The sequence below is a fragment of the Chionomys nivalis genome, chromosome X, assembly GCF_950005125.1.
Source record: "Chionomys nivalis chromosome X, mChiNiv1.1, whole genome shotgun sequence".
In the NCBI taxonomy this organism is placed as follows: Eukaryota; Metazoa; Chordata; class Mammalia; order Rodentia; family Cricetidae; genus Chionomys; species Chionomys nivalis.
In genome coordinates, this window is record NC_080112.1 from 73886343 (window position 1) to 73908375 (window position 22033).

At 38.2% G+C, this 22033-nt stretch overlaps 1 protein-coding gene across 1 annotated transcript in view; it reads right to left on the minus strand.

Moving 5' to 3' along the window:
- The window catches only part of Zdhhc15 (zinc finger DHHC-type palmitoyltransferase 15), a 114428-nt gene that overhangs the window by 21064 nt on the left and 71331 nt on the right, over positions 1 to 22033 (minus strand). The window contains exons 5-10 of the mRNA XM_057760415.1: positions 12983 to 13052; positions 11346 to 11378; positions 10493 to 10613; positions 5485 to 5617; positions 3616 to 3742; positions 578 to 681 (exon numbers count right to left, since the gene is read on the minus strand). Coding sequence (XP_057616398.1) covers positions 578 to 681; positions 3616 to 3742; positions 5485 to 5617; positions 10493 to 10613; positions 11346 to 11378; positions 12983 to 13052 — 588 coding nt within the window. The remainder of the gene's footprint in view (positions 1 to 577; positions 682 to 3615; positions 3743 to 5484; positions 5618 to 10492; positions 10614 to 11345; positions 11379 to 12982; positions 13053 to 22033) is intronic.

Sequence of the window (22033 nt, forward strand, 5' to 3'; positions counted from 1 at the left end):
ATCTTCCCTGACACCAGCCTCCAGTTTCTTCATTCCCCCCATGCAGAATCAAAACCAGAGGTTCTGCAGGAATCTTCAGGCCTCCAGCATCAGTCTGGGATTGCTAAGGCTTTCAGCTTTGTGGACTGAGCAGCTACTGGATGACCATTGCTGGACTATACAGGCCCTATCATGCTAGCCATTCTAATACATTTGTTTTTATAACACATAACATATACATGCATTTTATTGGTTATGTTCTTCTAGAGAACATTGCTTAGCATAGCTGCCTTGGCCACTCACATTTGTTAAACAAATCTGGCTATACTTTTCCTTCTCCATCCAGAAGGTACTTATGAGGTTTCATCCTTATAAAACCTCTTTGGACATTTTTATGGTTTTTTTTTTTTTTGAGACAGGGTTTCTCTGTGTAGCCCTGGTTGTCCTGGAACTTGCTCTATAGACCATATTGGTCTTGAACTCACAGAAATCCACCTGCCTCTGCCTGCTGAGTGCTAGGATTAAAGGCATGTACCATTACCGCCTGGTTCTACATTATTTTTTAAAACACAGATAATGTAGGGTTGAGTCTACTCACCTCGATTGTCATCCTCATTGTCTTCCCAGCGTTCCTCATTTGCCAGCAATGGGTTCTGAGACTCATTTATAGACCTCATAGGGAAGGAGTGTCCATCACCAGGGCTGTTGGGAAAGAAAGGTAGAGTTTGCATCTGACACAAACTTTCTTTTTCTTAATTCAAACTCAGTCATACACAGAAGGAGGGAGGGGTGAGGGAGAGAGAGAGAGAGAGAGAGAGAGAGAGAGAGAGAGAGAGAGAGAGAATGTGTGTGTATGTATGCATGTGTATGTGTGCATATGTGGAGGACAACTTATAGGAATATGTTCTCTCCTTTCACCATGTGGATCCTGGTGATTGAATTCAGGTTCTTAGGTTTGGTGGCAAGCACATTTATACCCACTGAACTATCTCATCAGCTCAATCAGGGTCTTATTTTGTGCCCTAGGGAGGTCCAGAACTTGCAATCTCCTGTCTCAGTATCCTGAGTGCTGGGATATAGGTGTGTGTCATAATGTCTATGTAATATAAATTTTGAGACAGTGATAATCTTCTTAGAAATGAGATATAATCATGGATTTGGGTTTGTGTTGTGAGAATTCTCTGGTCCAATTCTTTACCACTGAGCTATACACCACAAGACTTGTGGATTCTTAGTTCTTTTGTCTAAAGCCATGATCAAATAAGCTCTTATTATCATCCAACCATTATCATTTACTTGCTAAATTACCCTCATTTTCCATGTCTTGTTTGTCTGTATCAATGCTGACTATTTTTGTTTGTAAGACATTCTTTAATTTGCTTTCCACAATGCCCAGTAGCAATATGCATATGCAATTTCATAAATATCACTTAACTATGATAGTCCCAATTACATCCCATTATCAAACCGTTTTGATTCTAAATTATAAAGTGAGGTGAGAAGACTCACCATCACTAAACACTGTGGGAAAAGCTGCTATGAAGGGTGAGAAGGATGCTCCTGCACCCTGTTTTGTTTTTTACTTTTAACATAGAGTGGAAAAGAGAAATAGCAAGGTGTCTCTGCAGTGTGGATTCGAGGGACGATTTATCTACATGTGAGTCTACTTTGTGGGTCTCTATCTCTATGGTAATCTAGAGCATGTCCCTAATTAATTTCTGGCCATTCCCAGATAGGAGGCCACGGCAGGAATCATGGTGGCCCTAGCCAGATACTGTTATAGTTTCAGCAATTGAGTCTATATAGCTGAGTGTATTCTGAGTTTAACTTTGGATGGCTTTTGGATTATTTATTTGATGCTGTATATAGTTCTTTTTCTCTTGTTTCTGAATGATGTCAATAAAAATTCACAGATTTTATTTATATTGCTCTACAGAAAATGTTAGAATAATGATTATGTAAGTAAATGGGCTTTGATTTTTGGTTTTGTTTTTATACTAGAGTGATGTGGTAACGGACTTTGACTATTTGTGTGCCTCAGTGTGTGATCAGAGTATATGTAGCTAATTCCTGCTAACAGTTATTAATCAATATTACCCATTGACAAATTTTGTCTTGGTATTTATAGTTAGAAGAGTTGACTATACCACACCTTAAACAAACAGCCCTATAAAACATTAACTGGCATAAAGGAAGTATTGATGCAACAAGGGAGGTGAGGAGAAAATTTAACCTTTATTATTATGTGACTCCAGCAAAGTTTTTTTCCAACAAGGATATATATGCTGTTTGTGCAGCGAACCTAAAGGATACAGAAAGGTTGAGACATTCTCTACAGTTCCTGTAGCTTGTGGTGGTTTCAATGGGGTCACAAAGTCACCCAAAGGATATAAGTCTAGCTCTACAAAAAAAAAAATTGAAATAGGGTTTCTCTGTGTAGCCCCCTGGCTGTCCTGAAACTCACTCTGTAAACACAGGCTGATGTCAAATTCATGATTCTCTTTCCTTGGGCTTCCAAATGCTGGAGTTACAGGCATGAACCACCATGCCTAGACTGTGAAGAATATTTTTGTCTGTATTCTATTCTCCATCACTGGGATAACGGATGTTTTAATATGTACTATCAAATTTATTAAAGATGGGTGCCAGTTTACTTTTCCACAAGTAAATCACGAAAGTGTCTATTTGATCATACCTCCACTTCATGATTTATCTTTATAGACACACAAGTGAGAAATCTGGGGAAAATCATACCTATAAGACTGAAACCAATCTGCATTTGCAGATGGGAATGGTGACACATGCCTTTAATGCAGCAGTGAAGTGGACGGCAGCAAGTTCATGGCCAGTTTGGTCTACAAAGTGAGTCCAGGCCAATCAGGGCTATATAGTGAGGCCTCATCTCAAAAGAAATTGAGTCTAATTTGCTACTGTAGGTGCTCAGTCGTCATCAGAGAAGCTTGCTCTGTGATGGGAAGTGGTTGATGCAAAAACCCATAACTGGCCAAGATGGTGAGAATGAGTGATGGCAGCATGCTCGGCCCTAAATTAGGCAGCTGTATTAGCCCTCCCAAAGGTCAGGGAACATCATGGAAGAAATGGTAGAAAGATGATCAGAGCTAGAGTGTAGAGAAATGGACAACAAAAAAACTACCTTCTGGACATGACACAGCCATTACAGCCATGAACTCACAGAAGATATGGCTATCTGCACAACACTTGTACAAGATTGGGCCCATCAACACTTCACCATAAATAGGGGATGAACCCATAAGGCCTCTCCCTCTCTGTGGTATTATTGGTAATTAACAGTTGTTGGTGGAAGTATTGTTTTCTTCGGCGGTGTAGCCATTGAAAAATTGTCCTTGCTCCAGTAAATAGCCGCTCATGCATGCATATGCCAGCAACACTAATTTAAGTGAGTGAGAAACACAAAAAAAGAAGATAGGAAAGTAGACTTGTTGAAAAGAGGGCTTCCAGCAGGAGAGAGGAGGGATGAAAAGGGGAGCGGGGTGTGAAAATTACCAAAATTCATTATAAATGTGCGAAACTCTCAAACAAAAACATTCAAAAATAAATTTGCTGCTTAGCTGCATGGCTCAGCATTAGCTGCTTCCAGTGGTAATAATTACCTACCTGGACCCAACAGGTATTAACCAGAACTTCTTATTATCGCCAAACACCTGCTGGATATTCTTGATGAAGCCAAGGTTAAACCCATTTTTCTCCGGTCCACTTGTAAATACTGGAGTGCAAAAGGCCTCTAAGACAGTGCAACAGAGTTTGGAAAGAGGAAGAAAATAAAGGAATACATTTCATCACTGTGATGATTTTACATCTCTCCAAAAAAATGTGGTCTGGATTTATGACATCTTTTTGCTGTTTAAGCATAGGTCCATGTTCTTAATTATTGCTAAATTACTTAGTAAAACTCAGTTAAATTATTTAATAAAGGGTGAAATTGTATTGAAAATAAGGAATTTATACTCTTATCATTTTAAGGCCGAGTAAATACACAATGGCAAAAATAATACAGCATTCTTGAGGGGCATGTCTTTGGGCTGTAGAATTTAAGGAGTGCACGAATAGATTTAAGTGTACTTTATTGGAATCAAAGTGGCAACAATAGCCAAATGGTCTCCATCTGTAGATCTGGGACCAAAGTAATGACACATAAAGAGATGGTAATGACATTGATTTGGTTTTGAAACATTTCAGAAATGAAGATGTTCACAATGAAACCTGCAATGTAAAAAACCTAGTTTTATTCCAGACGAAATGTCAATGGGTGAACTATAATCACCTCAAAGCCTACGAGGAATTGGGCCACATTAGTGCATGTTATTTTTAGACACACATTTATCCCATTAAGCAAACACTTTCACTGTTGGGCTCTGGCTGCATCTCACCATTTCCCATTTGTTCTTTGTTTTCAGACCCTGTTATCATGAAGCTTTTAGTACTTTTCTACTTTTGTAGCTATCTCTCAACCAAATGTGCTAATTTACTACCCTAAGTACTAAGTGCTATACGTATATTTGATTTAGAAAAATGGGTGCAAAGATTTCCCTAGCAAATGAATTCTCAAAGTGCAGTGGCTTTTACACTAAATTCCTTTCAAATCTAATTCATCCTAGTTAAACGTTTAACACTTGAACGCTTTCTTCCTATTCCTTGTGTACTGACTTGTAGACCATGCAAATATTCACCACAGATGAAGTAATTATTGCACTAGAATTCTTTCGTTCTATATATAATAACAAGTCTAGAGTACTAATTGACAGCAAAAAAGAAAAAACCCAACTCATTTAGTGTACTGATTTTCTGCAGATTTAATATGCATATCTCATTTGTATGGTCTTTTTATATACTCTTTTGACTGTAAGTATCAATCTGATTCTTTATAAAAAGAATTTTACATTTTTAAATTTATTTATTCATTTTGTGTATGTGTGTGTTTATGTGCATACACCTGTGTGTGCATGCCATGGTATGAGGACAGAGGATAACTTGTGGGAATCAATTCTTTCATTCTACCACGTGGGTTTCAGAACTTGAACTCAGGTTGTCAGGATCTTGGAAAGCACCCTTACCTGCTGAGAAATCTCGATGGCCTGGATTTTTGTATTCATTTTTGTTATTCATTTGGAGTCTTTTTAAGGTCCCTGTTTTGGGCTAAGCATCATCAACTAGATTATTGTTATTTAGTGTCCTGTCTTCCTTCTGATACTCATTGCTTCATGTGAACTTTTTAGAAGTCAGATTGTAAATTTGGGGATGTATAGAACTGCGATCATTTTGGGTTCTCTATGGGATGTGACTCATGGATGCTCTGTGTAGTCCATAAGCTTTGTTCACTATTGTTGTCCAGTTTAGTAAAATGTATTTCCATTTGTCTCAGGGGATATCACTAAAGCTAAAATACTTTACTATTAGTTTTGCTCTCCTTAGGGAACAGTGATATACATTAATATGCATTTTTCTGATCATAACATTCCATCTTACCTAAGGTTGTTTTGTTTCTGCTGACAAGCCAACAATGGTAACCAAAGAGAATCACAAGGCTGACAAAAAACATGCAGGCCACAAAGAGGAGAAAGAGGACGTGGAACTTAGAGTGAACACTGGGTAATTCCCCCTAGAAAAGAAACAAGAGGCAAAGAAAGCAAAACATTAAACTAGGAATGCTTGGCTATCTTTTCTATACAGATTAGTATTAGTAGTGTTTCACATGTAAAAACCCAGCTCCAATTTGAAAAACAGATTTTGTAAGCTGAAATTTTACTAAATGCATTTATTTATTTTGTGTGTGCATGCACACATGTGTATGTATGTGTGTGTTTGTGTATGCACATGTCAGAAGACAACCTGTGGGATTCAGCTCTCCCTCAACTATGCAGATTCCAGGGACTGAAGTCAGGTCATCAGACTTGATGACAAGTGCAGGTCCTGCCTATTATTTATTTATTTTTACAAAATTGTTGATCACTGTACCTTATTATAGATATATTCTTAGCTTGCAAAGCTTAAATGGATTCTTGTTTAAGTGCAATATATAAATGCACCAATTAGAATCGAGTAATATGAAAAGGCTATGTATGCTCAGGTCATAATTGGTGTGAAGCCCATATCATTTAGCTTGAGAATTATGAATCACTGTCTATGGGATCATAAGGTTAGTACTGTTCATCCTATTGTCCTAGGGTGGCTATAATAGAATCCTTTTATTTTTTAAATAAAACCTCATACAAAAAGCCTATTTTTAATTTTTTGCTGTATTATGTGTGTGTGTGTGTGTTGTGCTTTCATGTATGTCTGTGTACCACATGTTTGTTTGGGGCCCACAGAAGCCAGAGAGTGTATCAGATCCTTTGGAACTGAAGTTATAGAGGCTGTGAGCCGCCATGTGGGGGCTGAGACTGAACTTGGGTCCTCTGGAAGAGCAGTCAGTGCTCTTAAGTACTGAGCCATCTCTCCAGCTCCTTATACTATTATTCTTTATACATTATGTGTCTTTGATCGTATGTGTGATAAAAATGCTAGATTGTTGAATATAAGAAATTAAAACACAGAATTTTAAAATGTCTTACCAGAAGTCATGAGCTGATTTTAAAGCTGTTGAAATTTTATGGTTTTTTTTTTAAAAACAGTTGATATAGAATTTGCTGGTATACTACACCCTATGGAGTAGCTGTTTGGACAGCAAAAAAATCAAGCAGGATTTTATAGATAATTGTGAAAGTAGGAAGTTAAAGATTGTTAGAGTTAACTGGACATCTTATTTTCCATGCAGCTCCAGTTTTTGTTTGATATGCAATTCTAGAGCAGAATGAATATTCTGAAGTTCTACAGCATTCATCACATGTGACATTTTGTCTTCAGAAAAGAGACGTGGAAAGCATTTTGAATTTTAGAATGAACATCTGGAGGAATGATTATGGCTTATTTCCTCCTTTCCCTTAATGGTCATTGTTTGGCACGATGAATTGGCTTGAGGCATTTCCAGATGCCCTTCAGTGATAAAGTGATTCTTAAGTGAAGTGGAACTTAACTTCCTCACGATTCTATTCGACTCCACTTACTGAAGGTTAGTACTTGGCAACACTTGCCAAGTTCAAACACTATAGGCTTCTTTCTTTCCTTGGAGGCTATTTTTATTCATTTTTACATAAGGAAATGCTGGACCTCTTCCAGGTCGGATATGTTTGCAGTGCAAAGATAAGGGGAAGCAAGCACATCAGATGCTCTCAGCTGATGGGTGGTCTGGGTGAACCGTGTACAGGGCAGAGCAGTCCAGGAAACAGCTGCCTCAAGGACTTCAACTTTCAGGAGCCTTTATCTGAAACTCTCCATCTTGAAATGCTCCTTCCGACAAAATATTGACCTAAGCACCCAAACTGAACTGGTTTGGTTCCTGGTTGGTCTGATTCATGGTTATTTTTTCCTTCTAATTTTTGCTTTTGCTGTTCTCAGGTAAAATTTCCAATAGCACTTCACAGTGCTTCTCACCTTCCCTGAGACTTTGATCTCATGGGCTCTTCTTTCTGAGCCTGTATTTAAAGTTCTAAAAGCTCGCATTGACTTTCCCTTTTTACATGAAAATGGGTACTAGAAAATGGCTGAGCAAGTGAGGTTGTTCTCAAAGTCTGCTCCCATCTTGTGTAGCTGTGCTCGCAGCCTTTCCCCATCACTCTTTCTGAACTCATCTGTCTGTATGGTTTAGAATATCTGCTGTGCTGTACTTTCATAGAGTTCACAATATCAACTTTTCCTGTGCAGTTCTGTGTTCAAAAATGCATTTCCAGGAGATAACCAAGCTAAATCCCTCAGAGCAATGGTCATCAGAGACAGTTCAGAGGAAGATTTGTAAAATAATATAATTACTAGGTTTCTAAAATAATAATTCATCACCTTTGTAAAGAGGTCCGTAGCCTAGCGTGGTCGGTGTGCATTATTAATTTTGCAAAAGGCAAAGATTAATTTCTCTTTTGAGAGTAGAATTTGCTTAATTTAATACTGAAAGGAAAGAAATGATGTGATGGTCTTCTGAATCCTTTCTTCTAAAAGAGTTAAAGCCTGTCTATAGCAGAACTATCATAGGCATAGTACATGGAAGATCACAGAGGCTTATGGGCAGACTTATGTTCAAGTTCTCCCTTTGAAATTTACAGCCAGGTAGGTGATTTTTGACAAGTTACTTCTGCTGTAAGCCTTAGTTTTGTCATCTTGGAATGTGACAAATAATTTTTGCTTTGGCTACTTCACAGGGTTGTAGTGAGGATCAGATGAGATCATAGATATAAAAATACTTCAAGAACCATAAAGTACCATATATTAGAAGTTGCTGTTCTTGGGAGTACAGCTTGTCTCTTTGATATGGCTTTAAAAATATATGGCAGTGTTTATTTTTTATTTTAAGAAGAGGCTCAATTTAAACCCAGAAAGCCTTGTATCCCTAAGCCATACTAATGTCATTTAGGCAGGAGTGACTGCAAGGAACCATTTCCCCAGTTGTTAATGCCCTTTTCAGTGTAAGGACAAGCTATGACAGGCCTCATGCCCTCTCAGATGACAGGCATAAGTTAGGCTATTGAGGAGGAAAAGCAATGAAGGAATAGGAAAAGAACAAGGTCATGCTCACCGTGGATTTGCTTGTACTGCTGGCACATTTCTTGTGAAGAATTCCTATTCAGTTATCATCTTTTAAGAGTGAAGGAAGCGTGCAGTACCTGGCTTGCATTTCAGTATTTGATTATTGGCTGGCTAGGGGAGTTAAAGGCAAAATGTGCGAAATGCAATGTTGTTTACTTTGTGGTAAAGGTAAAGAGTCGTGAATAAATGGTAGCCCACTGTGTTAGGGCTCAAGAAAAGCATGTAAGAAAGATCAAGGCTCACACTTCCCTGCTGATTGGATACAGCAGATTTTCTTCATATTTATAGAAGTAGCTCAGCATGCAGATGGAATGCCAAATAGGTCATGGAAACCTGAGGAATGGGGAATAGATGTCGTGCTGTGGAAAGGGGCCAAAGAAGAAATATCAAGATGTGTAGCTTGGTGAAGAAATGTTTCCTATTTGAAGAAAGTGCACAAGAACATCTCATCATTTCTGATTGTAGTTTGTTTAAATTAGGGATTTTGATACCCAATATATTGCTCCTGTTTCTTACAGCTATTAATTATCTGAATTTATTAAGCAAGTTGAATAGAAAGTGTAATTTTCTACATTACTAGGAATAAAAGCACTGATTCATAATTTACATATTTTAAAATTTAGCTTCTCAGTGTCTTGTCTTTTTCTTTCCTCCAATTCATTATTATTTCTATTCTGACCATGTGATTTACATTCTTTCCCTGCTGGTTTACTGCTCCAGCTTAGATATGACATCCCTTGTTATATAAGGCTTTTGCAAATTTTCTAAAGTAATAACCAGTAGCTCTGCTCACATTTGTGTTTTTCTATTCATTTCAGTTTAGATAACTCTCATTGTGGACACCTTAATAACTGTATTATAGTGTAGGAAAGAGACTTCTTTGAAAGTTTAACTGGCAGAAGTTGACAAAGGGCATATTTCATAATATTTTACTTATTCACATATGCAAATCCACCTTAACTTTTAAAAATATACGGGATATGACTGATATCTCCAAGTAGGAGAAAGATAAGATTTTGAGTTTTTAAAATTTTAAGGTTTTTCTTTTGTTTTTGAGATTTTGTGATAATTCTTAGAATCATTATATGTTTCATTGGATCTTAGCAATGAGACAAGTGCAGCAAGTAAGTAATAGAGCCAGTATTAGATCTGCCGCTCTCACTTCCCAACCCACTGGCCATCACACATACTCAAAAGAGAGGCTGGCTGTGGCGGCAGATGCCTCTCGTCAGTCCCCAAACTCGAGACAGATACACGCAGATCTCAGAGTTTGAGACCAGACAGGTCTACAGAGTAAGTTCCAGAACAGCCAGGGCTATGCGGAAAAACCCTGTCTCAAAAAAAAGGCAAACCCCACAAAGTTCCAAAGAGACTCTCTGTATCATTTTGTGCTTATGTGCAAGTCAGTTTCTCTTTCTTTGCAACAGAAACTGCAGCTCCCATCTGAGCATGAAATTACTAAGTATTTTCTAACTAATTCCTATTAACTTTTTTTTTTAAAAAAAAACTAGTGATTTGTAATTAGTTTCAACTGTTTTTCAAATATACAGCTGGAAAGAAAGGTCTTTAAAACTCAAGCACAGACATAGATTTGAAAGAGTGGGTCAGCTGAGAGGTTACTCTCCCTGAGCATTAGCAAGCAGTCACAGATGATACAACTCATTTAAGTGGAATCTTTACTCAACAGTTTCTTAAACTTCAGAATATTCAACATGGAAAACTACTTTTTACTGCCTTGCCTTCTGGTAACTTCATTAATAGGTATTTCAAAATGCCAAAGGCTATAGGGTGAGGAGTGCTACATTTAGAGCCACTATTCACTTCCTTCGGTGGGAGCCGATTGGGATTTTGAAAAACTTACTCTCCAGTATTTGATGAAATAGCTGAAGACGGTTGTCACAATGTATAGGCAATAGAGAACGGAATAAGCTAAGAACTGGAGGAAGAATTTGTAGTTGGAAAATCCAATGCAGTTGTTAACCCTAAAAAAAAAAAAAAGAAAAGAAAACTAATTTGAAATCAGGACCTATTGACTGAGAACACACTGATAGTTAAGTGGACTAAAGAAAGGAGGCACGTGACTCCTGCTGCTTCATTACAGGTTGTGTAGAAACCCAACAGAGACTGAGGTTCCTTAATATAAACAGACTGGAAAAACAAGTTCACACCTCACTAGTTTCCCTTTTTATTTACCAGCAGAGTCACCTGCGCTACCTAATAGCTTTAGAATGGCTCCTGAAACACCCAGGCAAATCTGGATTTTCATTGCTAAATATATGTCTGTCTTAGTAGCTGCACTTTGACGCTCTCTCGTTGTAATTAGGTGATTCCACACTGGCTTTTTAGGTCAGACGCACAACTTTTATAGAAGAATCACTGAATTTAACTATCTGTAACATTTCAAAATCAAGACTTCTAGAAACAGAAACGAATTGCATGATGTCAAAGAAGAGAAATACTTGTGCCATATTTCATTACTGGCTCAATGGCTAAGTTAATGGATAGGAGAGTATTAGCTCTGCAACCTCAGGAACTCACTACCATACCTTTACTGGTACTTTCATCATTGTTTTAAAATGCTATCCTCCTCATAAAAACAAAGTCCAGTGAATTAAGGTAGCAAAAATGGGCATGTTGCAACTCAGCTTAAAGAAGTGGATATATTGAACAACTTTGACCCTTTTAGAGGATAGAAATGAATCAAAAGGACTTACCATGGGCAGTGATGGTCCATTTTCAAAACACATCTACAAAGAGGACAAAATACAGTATGATAAAAATGAAGAAACACTTCAAAATTGAGCTCAAGTTTTTAGCAGTATTTTTACATAGTTCAGCAAAACTATCTACAGATTTCCACTCCGGCAAGTCCAAAGTTACTGCCTCCTAAATGACTCATGGGATGATCAAGTTCCAGCACCATCCTGGGACTATGCTTGCAGCAAGTGACAACTCTAGAAGTGTAGTCTTGAAAGGGATAAGGAACTCCAGACTACCGATACAGGGAAAAGCTTCAAGATGTCACCTTTAGCTTTGTTTACTTATTTCAATAATAATGCAAGGAAATATAGCCTGTGTCTGAATCAAAGGTAAGCAGAATATGGGTGGAACAGGCACTCAGGAACAAAGGTATGACAGTAATATACACTAACACAAAAAGTGATTGTTACAAACCTGGAACAATTTGAAAGGCAAAATAAAATACAATGTTGGTTAGTAACTCAAAATAGAAAATAAATATCTATACCTCTGTATTGATTCAAATGATTGAATAGACAAGTAAGTGGGGCAGAAGGGACACATCTCCTTATGCAGATGTATTCCAAATAATTTATGCATATATTTCAAGGAGAGGAGACATAACTTCCTATTACTTTAGTTTGGAGTTATGTAGAGTGACTTTCATCCAAAGAGTATAGTTCAGAAATGAGAGGAGGACAGAATAATCTCACACTAGAAACACCTCACAAACATCAGTTGAGAGAGATGTTCAATATGAACACTGCAGTCAAAAGTCATGTTTATATGTACCCTTAATACCATGTAATGAGATTAGTACATTAGCTCCATGTTCTTCTTCCACATTATCCCATTATTAATGATCATGGGGAAAGAATAAACACATTTTAACTGAAGGACAATTTATAAAACATCTGATTCTTAATCCCCCAAACTGTAAAGGTTGTTAAAGCCAAGTAAAATCTGAGAAATTGTCATAGATAAGATGACCTACAGAGTAGATGTGACTAGTTAATGCAATGGGATATGCTGGATGGAATCGTGGAACAGAAAAAGAATATTAGGGGGAAAGTGAAGATGTCTAAAAAGTATATTCCAGTTATATATAAGTCACCCAACAGAAACGCTCACATACATACAAAATGACATCTGGACAAAGATATTTATATAGCATTGGTTTGAATAGTAAAAGCTGTAAATTACATAGAGTTTCAATAGTAGAACATTTTTATAATTAAGCTATATTACAATAGAATACAATGAAAAACAATGTCTTAATATTGGTTTATTAATCTTAGAAATGTATTATACTAATGGAACATATTAATAATAGGGGAAAGTGAGTGTTAGACATATGAGAACTCTCTTCACAATAAATCTATAAATCTGAAATCATTTACAATGTAATGTTTCTTTTGAAAATGCAGTATTATTTTTCTATCTTTAGACGAGAATGATTATCACTCCTGTGAAAGTGTTTGGCATGTGTTCATTATGTCTCAAAAGAAATGCTCTTATCTAGGCATGGTTACACGTTAGGATCAGTCATTTCGTTGTCTAGGCAACCATCAGTGGCCAGCAGCAGCACAGAGAAAGTATAGTTGTCACTTACATAGCACAGACAGAACAGTGATGGCAGCGGTCTGGCTTGATTAGATGGCACCGGTCACAGAACCGCACAGCTATAGGAAATAGAAAGTGGTCAGTATGAGTTCAGGGTCAATATAAGATCCCACCATTTACTAGTTTGTGGTTATATCTTGTTACACACTGATTACAGATGGCCAAATGTATCTCAAGCTACTAAGCAAAATGTAATAACAGCAAATTGTGGCATTTAAATTTTTTGTTTGTTGGACCAGTCTTAAGAGAACTTTTAAGGGATGAAAAAAGGGGGAAAAGTTTCATCTTTGGATAACTGACAAAAAGTTTTATATTATAAACTCTCTACTATCAACTGTTTTATGATTTGGGAACTCATTTAGTCTGTTTATTTCAACTTTCCTCCCTGAAAATAAGAATTTATCTCCTATTTCCCGAGGTTAGATTGTATAAGATAGATACAATTCCTACAGCATGATAAAGAATGTGGTTCTCAAAATAACAATTTGGAGAACAAAAGAGACATTTTATCTAGGACAATTTGTTGAACTCCCCATTTTGCAGATAAAGTAATGGAAACCCGTGCCACATAAAGTGCCATGATCAAGGCCATGTCACAGCAAATGAATGGCAGGGATCTAATCTATGCAGTTGTTCTTCTGACTTCTTAGTTTTGGGTTCTATTCACACACACACACACATACATACACACACGACTCCCTAAGGGATGGAATGTTACCTGGAAGTGCAAAATAAACCCTTTCCTCCACACACACACATATATGTGTATGAGTGTTTGTGTGTGTCTATGAATATTCTTCCTCCTTCCTTCCTTCCTTCCTTCCTTCCTTCCTTCCTTCCTTCCTTCCTTCCTTCCTTTCTTTCTTTCTTTCTTTCCCAATTAAAGGCATTTATTATTTTTTTCTCAGTTTTCCCCACATTTACTGTTAGATTATTGCTATGTATAATTGCACAATGCTGTTATTTTTGTCTAAAACCTGAAGGTACAGATAATTTGAGAAATATAACAATTCTATCTAAAGTGTACATTGGACACATATAAACGAGTTAACACAATAGGCTGCAAATTCAGCAGAGCCCCGTGTTCATTTCTGCTAATGAGTGTTTGTGCATGTGTATGAGAGGGGGGAGGGAAGGAGGGAGGAAAGGACAGGGAGAGAACGAGCATATCATGTCTCAATATATGCCTGCAATAGTTCTGTAATTGATCATCTGCCCTTCATTGTTGCTGCCATACAGTACTTAATATACAGAGCTGCTAGATGATTTATTAAAAAGTAAATCAAACATATTATTATCCACTTGACATTCAGTGAATTTCCAACATGCTAGGAATAAAATCCAAATTCTGTATCAGAGCTTGGGGCCTCTGCCTAACTTTTCAAATGTCCCTTGTACCACTGTCTATTCTCTATGCTCCATTGTCATTGACTACCTCTCTGTCCTTGTAAAACTACAACCTTTTGCCTATCTCGTGGCCTTTACAGTTCTTTATGTCCTTAGTGATCATCTCTCTATGCTCTTTGATCAATGGCTTGATGGCTAGATTTTTCATAAGACACTTTATTTTTATTTTTTTAGAAAAGAAAATAAACTATATTTTTTCATTTTATTTACCAAACCCAGTTCCCACTCCTTTCCCTCCTCCCATCCCCTCCACCTAGTCCCACACTCCCCATCCACTCCTCAGAGAAGGTAAGGCACATTGCTTTGGGGAAGGTCTAAGGTCCTCCCTAGGCTGAGCAAGGTATCTACCCAAAGAGAATAGGTTCCCAAAAAGCCAGTACAAGCAGTATGGATAAATCCTGGTGTCATTGTCAGTGGCCCTGCAGTCTGCTCCAGCCATGCAACTGTCAACCACATTCAGAGGGACTAGTTTAGACCTATGCTGGTTCCTTTCCTGTCTGGCTGGAGTTGGTGAATGGTGTGGGAGAATTGTCTGTACTCTGTCAATCATATTTTAAATAAATGCTGATTGGCCAGGCAGAAGTATAGGTGGGTCAACCAGACAGGAAGTAGAGGTGGGACGATGAGAACAGGAGAAATCTAGGAAGGAGGAAGCCCATTCCTCCTTCTCCTGCCCAAACTACCTAAGAAGCAGGATGTGATCTACCCCGCTGAAAAAGGTACTGAGCCATGTGACTAACATAGATAAGAACAATGGGTTGATATAAGTTATAAGAGTTAATAAGAAGAAGCCTGAGCTAATGGGCCAATCAGTTTATAATTAATGCAGACTCTGTGTGATTTTCTTTGGGGCTTACCAGCTGTGGGAACTGGACAGGACAGAAACCCAAACAAGCCCGGCCCTCGTGTTACAGGTGAACTCTCATTAGCTCAGGAGAGCTAATTAGTGGGAGAGCATTAGATTGATGACTAGTTTTATTTGACAACTTAGTTGGTCTGCTGGTTAGTTTCTGCCAGCTTGATACAAATAGGAATCAACTGGAAGAGGGAACCTGAACTGAAGAATTACTTCCATCAGATTGCCCTATGGGCATGTCTGTGGAGTATTTTCTTGATTGATGATGGATGCATTAGGGCCCAGCTATCTGTAGATAGTGCTATCCTTGGGCAAGTGGTCCTGGGTTATAAAAATTAGCTGAGCAAGCCATGGAGAACAATCCAGTGAGCAGCATTCCTCCAAGGTTTCTGCCTCTGTTCCTGCTTTGAGTTTGTGCTTTCTTTCCTTGTGATGAAATGATATTTGTAGTGTAAGATGAAATAAACCCTTTCCTCTTCAAGTTGCCTCTATGCAATGTCTTATCTTAGCAACAGTGAAGACAGCTGGGTGTTTCTGCTTGTTCCTGGTGTTTGCATTCCTGCTTTGAGTCACTGCCTTGACTCCCTAAGTGATGGAATGTTACCTAGAAGTGTAAGATGAAACCCTTTCCTTTCCAGGTAGCTTTTGGTCAGTGTTTTATCACAGCAACAGAGAAATGAACCAAGACAATTGGGTACCCACTATGTGGATATATTTTATAACTATGTGGATATATTTTATATCTGTATGTCAATGGGGATGTTTCCAGAGGAAATGGCCTTTGAATTGGTAGACTCAGGAAAGCAGATCATTTGCAGTGTGGGTTGGCTTCCTTCAACCTGAAGAGGAATTTAATAGAAAAAAAGGGGGGCTGAGAAAGGAAGAATCTGCTCTCTTCTTGCCTGCATTAGTGGGTACATTAAGCTTCTGCTTCTCTTTGACTAGATCTTAAGCAATTTGGATTCCTTTTCTCCAGGTCTTCAGAAATGAACTGAAAATTGCACCATCAATCCTCTGATTCTCAAGGTTTTGAATTTAGCCTAGAATGTACTACCTTGGTTTTCCTCATGGTTAGGTCTTTTACATCAAACTGGAGTTATACCACTACATTTTTGGGGACTGCAGCTTTCATATGTTGATAGTGGGAGTTTTCAGCTTTTGTTATTGCCTGAACTAAATACTAAATTTTCATAATAAATTATCTGTCTATCTATCTATCTATCTATCTATCTATCCATCTATCATCTAGTCATCTCTCTACCTTATCTAATCTACTGGTTATCTTTCTTCAGAGTGCCAGGAATATAGCTTTTGGTACTGAAATTGAGTCTAGAGAAAAAATTTAAATGATGTTTTTGAATTTGTCTCCAGTTTGACTTTCTGAACATGGGTTGCTTGTGTTATTCAAATAATTTTTAAAAGTTGATTTAATTAAATTAAACTAATTACTATACTTCAGTAGTAAAGAGCATACTGGTAATCCATGCCATGCTCTGGCAGGACAGTGTGTAAAGTATCTCCAATAAATGCTATCAATAACCACAAGAAGCAAGGAGATAGGTGACTGTATACTTGTTTTGGAACATTTTAAGAAAACTAACAAAATAATGAGGTTGGCTTGCTGTTCCTAACAGTGCTGGAAAAGTAATAAAAGAAAGGAATGAGATATGGGTTTCAAATTTCCTGCACAAGAACTGTGTAAATGACCATAAGCGACTGTGCTTCTCCTGAAGGAGATGCTTATCTCAAAGCCACAGGACAGGCATCAGTGAAAATCAAATACAAAATTTCATCTTGAAACCACTTAAATTACAATGCAAGTTGAACTACTGGTCTTGTAGGATGTTTACTGTTAAACTGGGGGCACGGACTGTGGAACAGTAGGACTCTGTGAGAAGACCCAGTGAAGCCAGTGAGATCAAGATTCTGTTGACTGCTTCTTACCAGAGGAAGATACCTCCCTATTACCAGTGGAAACCAGCCTCTTCATTATCAATGGCATTAGCTTTTCCATCCCTGAATGAAGGGGTGTGCCAGGAAACTGTGGCCACCATACAATACAATGCTGATTCTCTCCAGGACCCTCTCTTCTCTGACTCTAGATCTACAATTAGACCAAAGGATCAGCATGCACATAAAGGTGGTGTGCACAGTATGACCCATGAGGATGTGCAATATATTTGAAAAGAACTACTCGAGTCTTATAATATAAACATATAAATCCAGAGAAAATGTGTGGGAGCAGATATTAAGAATATAGGGCAATTCTGGAAGGAATATTAAATTAGATTAAATATGAATTTAATACAGTATAAACCTTAGCAAGTAGCCTGGCTCTTGAAAAGTTCCAAGGAGTTCATAGGGATGACCTCAGCTAGGACCCTGGGCAGTAGACAAGAGGGTGCCTGAACTGGCCTTACCATATAGTCAGACTGATAAATATTTTAAATATCACCATGGAACCTTCACCCAGCAACTGACGGAGGCAGAGTCAGAGACCCACAGCAGAGCCCTGGGCTGAGCTCCCAAAGTCCAGTTGAAGAATTGGAAGAGTGAGAATATGAGCAAAGAGGTCAGGAACATGATGGTTGGCACACCCACTGAAACAGCTTACCTGAGCTAATGGGAGCTCACCAACTTTGGTCAGACAAAGAAGGAACCAACATAGGACCAAGCTACACTGTGGGCAACAGTTGTATGGCTGGGGCTGACTGCAGGGCCACTGGAAATGGCACCAGGATTTATCCCTACTACTTGTACTAGCTTTTTGGGAACCCATTCTCTTTGGATGATACCTTGCTCAGCCTATATATAGTAGGGAAGACCTTGTACCTTTCCCAAAACAATGTGCCTTATCCTCTCTGTGGAGTGGATGGGGGGGTATATGGATGAAATGGGAAGGGGAACTTGAATTAGTGTGTATGGTGAAAGGAGATAGTTTGTTTTCTTTTTTAAAAAATTAAAAAACTAAAAAGTAAAAAAAAATGTGTAAGTTCAGATTCTGCATTAAGGTTGAAGATTAGGGAAGTTAAGTATTACACATTCTTGCTTCCGTGTGGAAGCTAAAAATGGTCCATAGATGAAGAATGTAGAATAGTGGTCACTAGAAATGAGGAATAGTTGTAGGGAGCAGGATACAAGAAGTGCATAGTTACTTTTCTATTTCTTTGATGAAATGCTATGATCAATGCAACTTACTGAAATGTTTATTTAGGCTTATAGTTCCAGAAACTTAGAGCCCATGATGTTGGAACAAAGGCATATATTTTGAAGCACTATATTGAAGCAGAGAAAACAAACTTGAAATTGTGTGAGTCTTTACACTCTAGAAGTCTGCCTCTAGGGATGCACTTCCTCCAACAAGGACATATCTCTCTCTTAAGCCTTCCAAAACAGCACTACCAACTGGAGATCAAGTATCCAAATGCACAAGACTGTAGAGGATATCTTATTCAAACCACCACAAAAGGGTGAATAATGAGCATCAAAATACAGTCACAATAGGAGGAATGATTTCTAATGTTCTACAGCAGAAGAGGGTTACATTAATTTATTATGTATTTCATAAAGAATGAAAAAACGAACCAAAAGTTTCCCAATGCACAAAAATGATAAATACTTAAGAAGAAAATTCTAATTACTCTGATTTAGTATTGCACACTGTATATTTGTTTCAAATACCACATTGTATCCCATAAATATTACCAATTAGTCTCTCTTGATAATAAAAAAATAAGACATGTTAGAAATTAAACAAAATATATCTCTGAGTATAATTTACCACATATGCATCTAGTTCAAATCCTCTGTTTTTATCATATTTTCTACACTACTACTTAAAATTATCAAGTTTTCTATGTGGTTTTGATAAACATTTCCACACCCAACCAATGACTCTACCTCCCAGAATCTAGCCAGCTGAGTTCATCTGATCCATTCCTCCACATACTCCAACCACCAAATGAAGCTTGAGTCCCACACCTAGTAGCCAATCTGGCTTGTGCCATCCCCAACCTCCAGGCTCTGGCCAGGACCTGTGTCATCTACTACGAACCTACAAACCCTTTATGTACCCATCTAGTATTTCCTCCCAGCCAGGCCCTGCAAAACATGCAGCAGGGTCTAGACAGGTGAATTTGCCCGATCCTCCCCACATCCCCAGATCTAGTCTAGGCCCCACATCCAGTGTCTAGGCCTATTTATGACAGTCCTGATCTACAAACCATAGGTCTCAAGAACTACATGCAGCCTCTCTTCCCAGTCATGTGCTGCAATCTTCTGCCAGGGACTAGTCAGGTGAATCTACCTGATCACTCCCTCCAAATACCCTTCTCAAATCCCTAGAACAGATGAGGGAGAAGAATCCAAAGTAAACAGCATAGAAAGATCTTCAATAAGGTCATAGAAGAAAAATTCCTGAAACCAAAAATAAACCCCCAAAACCAAACATATTCATACAGTTACAAGAAGTACACAGAACACCAAATTAAGAAGACCAGAAAGAATATCCCCATGGCATAACATAATTAAAATGATATGGGAGTCCCCTCTGTGTGCTATGATTACCATTAATGAATAAAGAAACTGCCTTGGCCTATTGATAGGGCAGAACTTAGGTAGGCAGGAAGGCCTGGACTGAATGCTGGGAGAAAGAAGGGCAGAGTCAGAAAGACGCCATGGATCTGCCACTGGAGATAGACATGCTAAAGCTTTGCTGGTAGGCACGACCTTGTGGTGATATACAGATTAATAGAAATGGGTTAAGTTAAGATATAAGAGTTAGCCAATAAGAAGCTAGAGCTAATGTGCCAAGCAGTGATTTAATAATATAGTTTCTGTGTGGTTATTTTGGGGATAAACAAGCAGTCTCCCTAAAACAATTGGCACCCATGTGGCCAACTAAATCCACATAAAACCTGAGAGGGCTTGAAAAGGAATTTTAGATAAAAAAAAAATACAGAGTTTAACACAGCTTATTGCTGTTTGCTGGTGGAAGGCTGCAGCTCCATTAAGAGAAGTTTTCTTGATTCAGCCCTAGAAGAAAAAAAGCCACGCAGTTTTAAAATGTGGCTTCCTGAGCCATGCTGCCAGCATAAACTCTGGCTATGGAGCATTTGAATGGCTATTGTGGGCTCGGGTGTTTGTATGCCCAACTCAGGGTTGGGAGGAAAGTAGCTGAGACCATGGCCACAGCCTGGTGTTCCCTGCCTGAGTAGGCAGTGGGATCAGGTCTACTAGGCTTACACAGGTTGGAGGGCAGGGCAGATTCCTGCTGCCACACACAGAGATGTTTCCAGGCTGCACAATGCTCTGCATGGCAGATTTGGCTGTTACTCAGATAAAAAGGGTTTATGTGCTGCATGTTCATTCTCAGGGTTGGAATGCTGAGTGCAGCTCCTGCCTGGTTGTCCCAGAGCTGACAGTGGTGATGCTTCCACCATTTTAAAACTAGAGAGAGGCTGAGCCAGCATGCAAAGCAGCTGCAATCAAGCTGCTTAGCATTTTAAAAGCTCTTAAAGACAGTAGAGGATCACAGATAATGCAGTAAGGACAGATTCAGACATAAAAGAACTCTAAATGGGTCACAGTGTTGGATAAATGTATGTAGGCTTGGAAGAGAGAAGAAAAAGAGTATAGAGAGTTATAAAAAGAAGCAAATGCTTTATAAAAACAAAAAAAACAAAGTCTTTGAAGAGACAGACTACAGATAGTCATAGATTAAAAGGAGTAAAAAAAATAAGCCACACAAAAATGGAAAATTCACAGTCTGGATTATGTATATTATTGTGTTATCTTTGAATTTTTTGACTGTGAATGAGCTAAGTACAGAGAGACATATCATTACATGGGCTGTTAAGCTAAACCAATGTGTATATTTTAAAGGTATCTTGATTTCAGAATTTGGTTCTAAGTATATGTTGCTTTGGAAAAGAGATTCTTCTTTTGTTTCCATAGAAGATGAGAACGTATGGACTGCTTCCAGACCAATATGGTTTGATGAAACAAGGTTCTTGTGAAAACATCCACAAAGAAAATATTTCACCAAATAAACAGCAAGAAGCAGCTTGGAGAGAAATAACTACACCCATATTCCCAAATATTGTTTATAAATGCCTGTTTACATTTAAAGGGGATATGCTATAGAGATGGATACTTTGCATTGGTATGGATCTTGGTTTATTTACATAAGTTTAATGTGAAATTTGTTATATGTATAATTGTGCTCTTGATTAAGGTATTGTGTTTGTATAGCTCATTTAAAACTGTAATGTATATCTATTACCATGCTCAAAACTCAAGTCCAAATGGATTAAAGACCTCAATATCAGTCCGAACACACTGAACCTGATAGAAGAGAAAGTGGGAAGTACTCTACAACACATGGGCACAGGAGAACACTTCCTACGTACAACCCCAGCAGCACAGACATTAAGGGCATCATTGAATAAATGGGACCTCCTGAGACTGAGAAGCTTCTGTAAAGCAAAGGACACTGTCACTAAGACAAAAAGGCAACCCACTGACTGGGAGAAGATCTTCACCAACCCCGCAACAGACAAAGGTCTGATCTCCAAAATATATAAAGAACTCAAGAAACTAGACTGTAAAAAACTAATCAACCCAATTATAAAATGGGGCACTGAGCTGAACAGAGAATTCTCAACAGAAGAAGTTCGAATGGCCAAAAGACATTTAAGGTCATGCTCAACTTCCTTAGCGATCAGGGAAATGCAAATCAAGACAACTTTAAGATACCATCTTACACCTGTCAGAATG